The 12,290-nt window shown below is 39.9% G+C and overlaps 1 protein-coding gene across 1 annotated transcript in view; it reads right to left on the bottom strand.

The window, feature by feature from the left end:
• The window catches only part of kcnq1.2 (potassium voltage-gated channel, KQT-like subfamily, member 1.2), a 275,768-nt gene that overhangs the window by 245,136 nt on the left and 18,342 nt on the right, over positions 1–12,290 (bottom strand). Inside the window, exon 3 of the mRNA XM_050073644.1 lies at positions 4,344–4,434. Within this exon, the coding sequence (XP_049929601.1) occupies positions 4,344–4,434 (91 nt within the window). The remainder of the gene's footprint in view (positions 1–4,343; positions 4,435–12,290) is intronic.

The raw sequence follows: 12,290 nt of genomic DNA on the forward strand, positions 1-12,290 counted from the left end.
CATGCATGGACGGCTGCTAAACCTGCACGTCTGGTTTAGTCAATTTGTGAAGCTACACATGAATTGTCACTGACTAATTAGCTCAGTGAGATAGAAATTGATTCTTAGTCTCAGAGGTTGTGAGTTCAAGTCTCAGCTGATGCAAAAGGCAGACTGTGTTGCAAAATTCCTAAATGTCTTCCAATTCTTCTGCTTGTTGCAAAATTCCTAAATGTCTTCCAATTCTTCTGCTTGTTGCTCAGATTTGCCTAAAAATGCCCGGACCCGACCCATCGCTGCGCAGCAGCTATAATTATGATTACATTTTGAAATCAAGTTACGAATTATTATAATTTTCAAGCACTTTTACCAGGTCATTTCCTTGTTTGTTTGTTTGTTTTTAACTTTTTTCTTTTTTTTCTTACTAATTTTCTTGTTTTTAATTTTCTCTTTTTACTAATTTCTTGCTGATTTTTTGGGTCATGTCCTCTTTCATTGCTCATTGCCTCTTCCAATGTTTTTTTTTAAAAGAAATCAAGCCAATCTGCTCAGGCTTCAGAGGGTTTAAGAAGTCTGGGTGAGAAAATGGTTGGGGAGACGTGGTGAACATTGGTTGTCTATGTTTCAGTGACAACTGGAGGTAAGATTTTAACTGTCAGTTTTAAATATCTGTCAACAGTAGTGTGCTAGTTAACACAAGGGCTACTATGTTTACTGTTGCTTGGCAACACCGTCAGCTGCTCCGTACTGATGTAATCATAACCGTTATCATCCTAAATATCATATATGTTTTGAAATTACAAGCAGCTTTGCATGCTTAAGATTAGATCTGTTTTAAGGTAAATGCTCGCACATCCAACTGTCTTAGATGCAGATGCATTGGAAACAGAGGGAGCGAAATGTTAGTGTAACTAATCAATTGTGAAGCTGAGCATACATATTACCCAGCAATCATCAGTGCAAATCTGTGTATCACATTAATATCAAATAAAATAAGAAAGAATTCATTAAATTAAATATTTTTTATAATTTATTTGTAGTTTTAAAGTTTATGTAAAGTAAACAAAAATAGGTATAAAATAGTAAATAAAATAAATAATTTTATTGTATAATTTATTTTATTGTAGAATTGATTGCTACTGACTCTTTTACAAAATAAAAAGAAAAAAGAAACCATGATAGAGATTGGTTTGCATAAATAGCAGTTGGCCCAACATTTTTAATTTTACATGACTCCTTCTTTGAACACGCTGATGGGCTGTCTGCTCTCTCTACGGGCCTGGCAGTGTCCTTATTTACGCCCCTGGTTGTGTAATATATATCAAAACTTTAAAATATGGATTAAAATAAAAAGACCTGAGCAGAAGAGAAGACAAAGAAGAGATCCATGTGACATGCGTGTGTGTCCTGTGTGAATGCTTCTGTGCCTCCTGCTCAGCTTGGCCAGCTTTACTTTGGCAGCTGCCCTGAAGGCCAAATATCCTCAAGGACTAATGTCCCCTCTGCCATCCAAAACAAGCAGCGTCTGATTCACTGATGTCAGCTGACCCTGAACTTTCTAAGTTTAGCTACTACCACCACTATACGCCACCATGACACCATTCACAGGGCTCCACCCCCTCAAACACACGCAGATACAGATAAGGGATTATCTTATCTCACAATTAATATTGAACCAAAACCATGCATTACAAACACACACACACAAACACACACACACACACACAGATCCAGGTGTGCAAATAAACAGGGTTTGACGATTTCAAAAGAAAAGATTAATTGTGTGCAGGAATTAATTTCACTCTCTTTCTTTAAGGGGCTGATTACTGCTGGTCTCTTGAGTAACGAAGCAGCAGAAATAACAGTGGAAGGTGGGTGGAGGGAGGAGAGAGACAGAGAAAAGGAGAGGAAGAGAGTTAGAGATAATGATAGAGAGTATTTGGCTCTTCTTGGGTAAAAATAAATGAATAACCGTGATAGTAGGTCTTCAAAGGACACTGGCCAAAAGTTTACAGAACACAGTGTCCACTCTGTCCTCTGTTTGCCCTCGGGACTCAGGAGGTGGTACATGTGTGTATTTTTTGTGAGCGTGTGCATCTGCGTCTGTGTATGTGTGTGCAGCCTTTGTGTAAACTGTGCGTGAGTATGCATGAGCTACGTGTGTGTATTTATATTCACGACGTGCTGGCAAGAGACAGATGATGCGAGCTCTTTGTAGAGTTTCCAAACAGTAGCCATAATTTTCTCGAACCTGTTGTAAGCCCTGGATTTATTGCATCACTTAGCAGCCTTAATGGCCTAATAAGCCACAAAGAAAGTCAATTTACCAGCAAGTATCAGCAAGTACAGTCTGTGTGGAGCCAAATGATTCGGCATAACTAGTGTCATCACAGTAGGTTAAAAACAGTGGCTCCCTATTCCCATGCTAATAATGTACACTACGCTTCTTACTGTAAAGGGCTTGTGGATGAATGCAACATAAGCTGGCAGGCGTTGTGTGGTGGTATTTCTAATAACTTTAAGTGATAAGTCTTTTTGAGCTTTGTAATATCTTTGGGCTGAGGTGTAAAATGGCGATTCCGTCCCAGCCAAGATCTTCTGTCTCCATCATGTGGCTGTAGGAGGGTACTGCAATGCAGCTGTGACAGCTTCAGACACCCATCTGTCACTCTTCAGTTCAGTCTCTCTACAAATATATATATTTATTTACTTAATTAGGAAAAAAAAGCTTGTTACACAAGAAAATTGAGGTCTTAGGTGTTAAGGAAGCATCACTGAATCCTTTCTGTCACTATAGTAGTGGGAACACCATCATCAACAGATATATATGTGCCATTATGAAGGCTGCAATGCTTGTTTTAACTTTCCATTTAATCTGTCATAATTGTTTATTTTAGACAACAGAGGAAATGAGAGGTTCCCAGAGTCCAATGTGACATCTTAAACATGTTTGTTTTGTGCCCACAGCAGTCCAAAACCCAACTTTATTAAACAATTTACAGGGAAACAAAATAGAAAAAGGCACCAAACTGTCACATTTGAGAAGCTGAAACCAGTCAGGGTGCATTCAGGTTCCAGACACTTACATTCATTGTTCCTTAAAGCCTATTCAAGTTCATGCCTGTGGATATTCTCATTTATCCAAGTCATAGTTATCTCAAGGCAACTGAATCGAACGCAACCGGACTTAGTTTTTTCTTAGAAGACGTTTCACCTCTTATCCAAGAGGCTTCATCAGTTCATGCTTGTCTAACTAGGCTGGAACTAGTCTGACAAACTGGTGTGGAAACCCAGGTATTTAAGGCCAATGATGTCATTGGTTCGTTAGTGCTCCAATGGTGTGTCAATGACAGTCGTTGAAACTCCTGCTACGGTGGTCGATGGAGTCGTTAGAGTGGAGTGATATCTAGGCACTGGTGAGATGGAGGGACGTTTACCATAGTTCAGTTACACACACTACCTACCAGGGTTGAGCCGAATATACGTTTTAGTCAATGTATATGGTGACTACGGCCCTGTCAGCATGCATAATTAGGCCTCAGTTGTCTGGCTGCGCAAAGGTGAAGTGGCTGGTCTTGTCATACAAAGTTTGATGGAGTGTCAACTGGACAACATGGAGATATTCGCATCTTGAAAGCCGGACTACAAATGTGGATAGACAGGGAGAAACACACGCAAGCCTAAGACGTGGTAAGATACGATATTCCTCACTATATGAAGTGACTGATAACAAGATCTGTATAATGGATTGTAAAGAAATTCGTCAGGTTTTTATTTTGTAGACAATTGATCTGGATTTATAGCATGATGGGATGACAGCACAATGATGTGTGTGGTATCACTGGAAAGCTCTGGTCCTGCGCTTTCATGGGATATGCGTGGCATTTCTGTGCGAGCCTGCATTCGCGAGTAATCCATCCAACAGTAATGTGTGTGCAAAGCTGTATGAAAGCTTTGTTATACATGATTTTAGTGTAACTTTTTTTTTTGCTGTGAAAACACTGGACTACCAACAAGTAGTCCAGTGGACTTGCTGGAAAGCTACGGTTCCGCTGTTTCACATGATATGCGTGGCTTCTCACTATGACGCACAGTTGCGGAAAAAATCCACAGAGAAGAACAGGTAGGGTTAAAGTACACCTATGTGGGTGTGCAGAACCTTTAAGACAGTGACTGATAAACCTGTTACCATTGTTTCTGTAGTGCTATGTTTAATAAGAGCGTCTCTTATAACTGATGCAACCTTTAATAAAGAATCCACATGAATGAATGGTGAGGATTTGGATTGAGGCTATTTGTAGAGTTGTATCAGAGTTGTTAAAGTTTTATGTTTGGTACCAAATCAGCACACTGAGAGTACTCACCATCCAGAAGAGTGTTCCCGTGGCGAACTCTGCATATTGCTCTATAGTGGACAGGACACTGAAGATTAGACACACCAGGACCATGAGGAAGCTGCAGGGAGAGAAAACAGTTTTCCTGTTAGTTGTCACTGTCCAAGTAACAAAATAGAAGAATTATTGTTTTACACATCTGACCTTCACTCAAGTATTTCCTTATAATATCAAGATGCTGATTAAACAGCATCCCAGGTGTGTCTTGGGATGATCACAATAAAAGGCCACTCTAAAATGTTCAGTTTAATCACACAGCACAGTGCCACAGATGTCACAAGTATTGGGGGAGTGTGACATTGGTATACTGACTGCAGGAATGTCCATAAGCGCTGTTGCCTGTGAACTGAATGTTCGTTTCACTACAATAAGCATAATAATAATAATAAATGGCACTATCTGTAACCAAAAAATGCATTTCTGTGGCACTTAAATGTCTTTAATCAAAATAAAACTGCATATTTTGGAGCAGCCTTTTATTGTGAGCATCCCGAAGCACACCTGTTTAATATTCATTATATGATATATGATAATATTCAACAAAAATGAGCAGTTGCCCACTCAAGACGCTGATAAGGGTGATAAGCATTCAGATGAGATTCCCTGAGATACTTCTGACAGTTAAAACCAGCTATTACATTCCCTGTCAGGTGTTTGGTCTCAGATGATCTTGCAGGGAAAGACACTGGATGTACTGACAAATTCTCAGAAACGACATTGTAGACGTTTTACTGTAGTGAAATGAACATTTGATTTACAGGCAACAGTTCTGTTGGACATTCCTGCAGTCAGCATGCCAATGACACTCTTCCCTAAAACCCGTGACATCTGTGGCTACACATTTTAGAGTGGCTTTTTATTGTGACCATCCCAAGGCACACCTGTGTAGTGATGATGCTGTTTAATGAGCATCCTGATATCCTGCACCTGTCAGGTGGATGCACGAGAACAGATTTTAATAAATTTGTAAACAAAATTAGAGGGAAATCAGCCTTTTGTGTGCATGGAAACAGTCTTAGATCTTTTATTTAAACTAATGAAGCTCAGCGTAAGTTCAATCAGGAAGACCTTTCTCGTGCTCACCCTTTCACATTTTCTCCATCCCACTCTCACTACTCCCTCTAATCAGCTGACCATGGGTGTTCACTCCTCTAGTTACCCAATCACACGATCTCTCAGCCAATCAGGATGCCACGGCAACAATTTAGATCCTCTCTCTCTTCTGCTGCTGTCAGCTGTCATTTTAGGCAGAATCTTCGCGCACTCCTCCACCCTGGTCACCTCCAGCCATCGTATCCAGAGTCCAGGACAAGCTCTCAAAGACTCATTCCTCTACTCCTCCAGATCATCGGCACTTCTCCATCTTCCTCTTATCGTCACCACCTCTACCACCACCAGGGGTTCCCTATTCGACTATGGATTCATCACCCTCCTTACATCAAACCATCTCTACGGGGTCTAATCACCAAAGACTTTCCACATTCTTATTCATTCATTCACATGTTAATAAATATTCTTTTACCATAAAAACATGTCTCTCCTGATTGCAATGGAAAATAGGAGGACAGCAAAACAAAGTGTTGCATTTATATTTTTGTTCGGTGTGTATTATTAAGCCAGTTGTCAAGGTGCTCTCTTTTTGTCATCAATCTGCTTGTATTAACAGCTGACAGGATGTTTCCACGTCTCCTAGCAACAGTAAAACATTCCGACGAGACTGTCCGTCTGTCGGTGTATATTCATAGTCTATAAATACAGCCCTGTCAGCTTAACATCCACTACCTGCACACCTAACGGAAGGTAGAGGAAGAAAAACTGGATTAAAGTGAGAGTGAAGTGGGGGAGAAAGGTAGGAGTGGCGACAGTTATTTTCATTATCAATACATCTGCTGATTATTTATCAATTTACTCATTTATGTATTCATTTATTTATCTAATAAATGTTAGATAAAGGTGAAACACGCCCCTTATATCTTCCTAGAGCTCAATGTGACATATCAAATTAGCTTGACCAACAGTCCAAAGATGTTTAGTTTTATATCATTGTGAGAGCCACTTAGGCACAAAGTAATATTTGATTAAGTGTTTCTGCAATATGTTCTGCCTATATATAAGTACATGCAACAGTTAAACAACAGTATATGGACAGGTTATGTGTATTTTAAGATTTATAAGTTAAAGGTTTGTAATTTTTGTGTTCTGATGCTAAATGCAGTAAAGTATATTGTTTTGTTGCTTTACGACAGTTAATTGGGCTTTAGGGCAACTTGCCACACGTGCGCAGTGAGGACAACCATGTGTGCAGCTAGGATGTAGAGGAATCTGCATAAGCGTGGATTGAAATAAGTTTTTGACCGTGCATAACGTGTGTAGTAGCGTGTACAGATAGCAGGTGACAACGTGTACAGTTTTGGACTGCTTTATACTGGTATTGGACCAGGTTTTTTTTTTTTTGTGCGTCTTCAAATAAAGCGACATCAACGTTTTCCCTGTCTCCTGTGGACTACTTGTGAGTAACACTGGGTTTCTCAAGAAGAGTGGATTAATTAATTGAACACGAGTCAGAACTAAAACAACTTACTGCAGATTACGTGGCCTACAGTAGCAACTTGGACCTTAGTAAAAACGGCCACTACAATCATAGATGTGACAATGTTGGAGAAGCTAAAAACATGGTAACATGTTACCTTTTTTTGATCAACAAAACAGTGCCTAAAATATCTGTCATTGAATTTTATGTAATCACTGGATTCATTAAGAATTACTTCTGATTAAAAGAAATCTCAAAAGTATTCATTTTTTTAAATCACGTGTTGAAAAACGCACGCTAAAGTGCCCTCTTGGCTGGTTAAAACATTACTGTTGCAATGACTTTTATGTTGGGCCCTTTTTTGATCTATATTGAGCCAGAACTATATCTCACAGAACCAGTTTGGATTATCTGGTGCTAATATGGTGCTAAAATACACTAGAATACAGGAAATGGCATCTACTTAATTGAAAATGTTCGGGGGGAGGAACCCCAGACCCCCCCAGGGATTTATTTCTTTCATACATCCATGTCTCTGTGTGTTCTTCACAGTCCAACGTTGAATCTACACAGTTCTTGTGGATGCTGATCCTAACTACAAACTAACTTGAGTAGTCTGTCTAGTTAGTCTGTTTTAAGGCTATATAATGTGCCATTTGTATAACATATAAACATGTCTAAAGTGCCCTCGAAAACACGCAGAACTTAGTGCCCTCTTCAGTGGCGAGAATGCGCTGTATGTGCCCTTTTTTTTCTTTTCGCCCCTGCCCTTTAAAAAGTCTGTGCACGCCACTGCATTTCAATGAGTCACGAAAACTTTCACGTGAGACATTTTCCATGTTAGTTAAAAACAGCATTTTTTCTTAAACCACGGCACTGTTCATTTATTCATTCTAAATTTTAAAGAGGCTCATGAGGGGCTTTGCTCGGTCTTTCCTGACCCTACGGGATTAAGAGCTGAGTCAGTTGTGTGCATTTTCACCATCCCATTAATAATCCTTGGAACACATCTTTTAAGTGCTTTTACATGACATACTGTGTGAGTGTTGTCATGCACCATCATCATCATCATCATGATCGAGCTCACTTTAAAAACACACAGCGGTGGGTGCATTATGTGTACCGCAGGCTGGATTACATGCCATATGCTGGTGAGGTTATGTAAGTGTCTGTTGTTTATTATTATCCATGTAACTTTGAAAATAATGCAGACACGTATATACACTCCCACACAAGAGAAAGATTAGGAAATTGTTGCATTCACGAGGCCACCATCCAGTCGACATGATTTTTTGTCTTTTCTTTTTTGAACTGAGAATGCCCAAAAGAGAAGCACATTACTAAATCAGACATCCATGTGAGCCACACCTGTATCAGACGCCTGTATAAACCGGTTCAAGACAGAAGGTGAGTTTTCCTAAAAAGATCAGGCTCATTTCTGCTCCATCAGTTGGTAGAATGAGCAAAAGACAATGGGGTGATGGAGGGTAAGACTCCTAGAGGAGGATTCCCCTTACACACAGACTGTGACACATTGGCCAGATGGGAGAGTGAGGATTACTGCTCACCACACACACACACACACACACACACACACACACACTAGAAACACTTGGGAGCATAATGTCCTGAGTGTATCCCTGCACCTATAGGGAAGCAAGTCATCAGCGAGTGGGTGAGCTGAGGTGACATTATCCCTTCTGATATGGTACAGTGTCATATATATGTTCAATTTTGACTCAGGTGACCAAGGTAAAGCACGGAGACTCAACCCACACTAAAAACAAATGATTCAGCCCCCAGGACACCATGTAAAGTCAATTAAGAACAGGATAGGTTACGTAAATATCAAATCAATCAATCAATCAAATTTTATTTATATAGCACCTTTCAAAACAAATCAATGTCATTCAAAGTGCTTTACATTTTGATTGAAAAATGTGAGACAGAGAATAAAAAAGTAAAATCAGAAAAAGGACTGGGAAACTAATGCACACTGTGTCATACAATAATAATTTAAAACAAAAACAGAAGATAAAAACTACTGTGCTGCTACTAAAAAAATAAAAAATAAAAAAATATTTAAAATAACATGCAGGATAAAATATAAAAAGTCAGGAGAATAGCAATAATAAAAAGAGAAAAATACAGATAAGACCACTGAATAAAAACAAAAGTAAAAAATAAAAATAAAATGCAGGATAAAATATAGAATAAAATAAGATATAAAAACAATCAGGGAAATAGCAATAAGACAAATACAGATAAAAAGCAATAAATAGAATAATTATAAAACAACAGAACTAACGTAGGACACTAATGTTTTTGTTCTACTCTGTGGGGCAGTTAAAAGAGAGGAGCCAGAGGATCTGAGGGGCCTTCCTGGTTCATAAAATAAAAGCATCTCTGAGATATAGTCTGGTGCAAGCCCATGCAGTGCCTTAAAAACTAATAAAAGAACTTAAGGAATGAGCCACGTCTATTAAAGTAATCATTAAAAAAACAAAGCTGTAAGCAGTCTCATTGCTCAACGTCAAGTTCAAATGCAAACAGACAACAAACACCTCAGGTATAAAAATAAGATTGCCAATGAAATCCCTATATCTGCCATAAATACTGTGTGAAAAAAAATATAGAGAGAGAAGATTTGACCACAATTCACAAAGTGGGAATCTCATTTGGAAACCTTAACTACTGTCACATGCTTTTTGCTATAGAAATATTGCCCAATGAGCCTGCCCCTTGAAAGTCAGAGATCGTCAGTCAGAGATCCCTCAGTCGAGCAGTCGCTGTTGTTTTTTTTTTTTTTGTGTACTTCTGGGGTGATACTAATTGTTGACTAGCTGTGATAGACCGTGAATATGACAAGAAATGGTGTGAGACCGGGTTTGGCAACAGGTCAGTAGCCTACGTTAAGGGGGTCGTTCGCTGGTTGGCTACAATGAGTACGGGGCCATCAAATCACAGCATCCGCGGTGAGAGGACATGGAATTGTTTGCGCTTTTACGCATGGGTCGGTGGTGAAATGGCAAACATGACTCGTGCTACGGACGGACGGACGGACGAGCCACGTATCTCGGTGCTGCTTAAAAACAGGTAATACATCTGGCTACATCTTTCCCACATCAAATATCCGTGCTCGCCTCGACCCGCGTGCGTAAAAAGCACACACAATTCCGTGTCCTCTCACCGCGGATGCTGTGATTTGATGGCCCTGTACTCACTGTAGCCCAATAATAATAATAATAATAATAATAAGTTACTGTGGACCTATATGCCATGCTTTTTAATAAAATTACCAGAGGAGTTCGCTGAAAAACAGGTAATGTCAGTCTGAATTACTCATGTGCATCCCTGGTGAAAATCGGTGACATGCATGGGAAATACAGCTTCTACAGGCTCGCCATAGCTTACTGTCAGGACTCAGGGACCAGAATTCGGGATGGTGGACCGTCGGAATGGCGATATTTCGGAGTGGCGGCCTATAATCGTTGGTGTACACGTTTACAGGAAAAAAATCGTTTAGAGATTTTTGTACACAAACTCACCCCTACTTAATATGATGACACAGTCTCTGGCTTTTGCTTGATATCTAGTGTATGCAACGTGGTTGCACATTTCCAATCCTGCATTAGCGTCTTTAGCTTGTTTGTTATATTACGAGAATGCACTGTCACACACTGATCGTCCCACTGAACCCGTTCTTTATATGGGAAACAAAAAACTGAATCTGAATTTTCATATTAAATCAGTGAATGTACATTGGGCAATAGGGCTGCACCCGACTGCCCAATGTACATTCACTGATCTGATGTGTGATGTGTTATAAACTGCTGTCAGGCATAGCATTGTCAGAGCAGGCAGAGCAGGTGAAGTCAACTCAAAACCCATTTCCCCTTTTGCTGATACGAGATCATCTTATTAGGATAAGCATAAATATGATGTTATAGTCATGTAGGCCACTGACAGGGTCATGTAATCTGTGTTTTCCTTCAGCACGTGGCACTGTGGCATTTGTTCTGTGTGGAGGGATAACAGCGCAATGTAATATCCATGGGACTCCACATACTGTACAAGCACAGGGATAAATGTCAAAACTCTTGAGCTTCTTTGAGGTTTAAAGAAAACAGGGTTGCTTTGATCCGATTTCAGTGACATTTCTCAGGTGTATCACAACTCTGCGGTACAATGCCGTGGTTGGTTGAAAACCTTCCAGCCACAAAAAATCTACACTAACCCTCACCATGAATACTTTACAAAACCCTACAAGACACCAGATCATAATCTTTTAGAAACAATTAAAGGAAATTAGATTGTAGACTGCAGTAATCACTTATGTAATTTACAAATTACAGACCAGTCTGCAACATTATGCAATATTCTAATAATAAATCCTCTCATACTTGAACTTGTCATGGCTTTGAATTTTCCACCAATTTCTATTCACACATAAAAAGTTCCCAAGATTAAATAAAACACACTTAAAGCCATGAGACAGGCTGCACATTTAGTCAGGACATGTGTATATATAGCAGTCAGTAGACAGTAACTACACCGAGCATTCTCTTAATATCATATCCAAAGCTTTCTGCATTGACACCGCAGGGAGGTGTTTGCTGCGGATGGGACTGGGTCACTCACAACCATTAGGCAACCTTATTTAGCCAGGCCAAAACCCCTGGGATCTGATTAAAACAAAACAGCTGGGGCTTTAGCGAGTATTATTGACTGCAGATCCGTCCTGCTTCACTAAAATAAGTACAGCGCAGAGCCACACCAAACCCTCCACTCAATCAACTGTGAAGCTAAGGTAGCATAAGCTTAGGAAGCATTTACTGAGTACAGACAGCAGGGACACTGTGATCTCAACAGTGCGAGTGACAAGAAGGGGAATCATGTTCACACTTGCAGACTAGTGCATGCACATTAACATATAGAGTATGTAGAGTTAGCCACCCAACAGTAGTGATACCATGCTAATTCTACACTTTTAGACACATTATGCTCCTCCTTATACTGTCTATATATTATGTTACAATGTTTCAGTGGCAGCTGCTGGTCTTTCAAGGAGGGGAAGCTCATTTTCGGCCTACATCATAAAATGTGTCTGTTTATTATTCGTAAATTCTACCCTCTGGGGCTGCTGCGCAAGGCTAGTGTGACCGCCTGTGAGTGCTTTGGGACGGTGGAGGGGCTCACAGCAGCACCCGCTGCTCGTTGGGGACAGTAACTGCAGAGCGACAGAAGTCAGAGTCTCCAAACACGAGTACAGTCTCCAATAACACCAGAAAAAGATGCTAGATTTGTCGCTAGTCGTTTTTAACAAAGAAAAAGTCACTAAGAGGATTGGAAAAGTTTCCAGATCAACTCAGAACAACGGAATGAAA

This window comes from Epinephelus moara, chromosome 20 (genome assembly GCF_006386435.1).
Source record: "Epinephelus moara isolate mb chromosome 20, YSFRI_EMoa_1.0, whole genome shotgun sequence".
Taxonomy (NCBI): Eukaryota; Metazoa; Chordata; class Actinopteri; order Perciformes; family Serranidae; genus Epinephelus; species Epinephelus moara.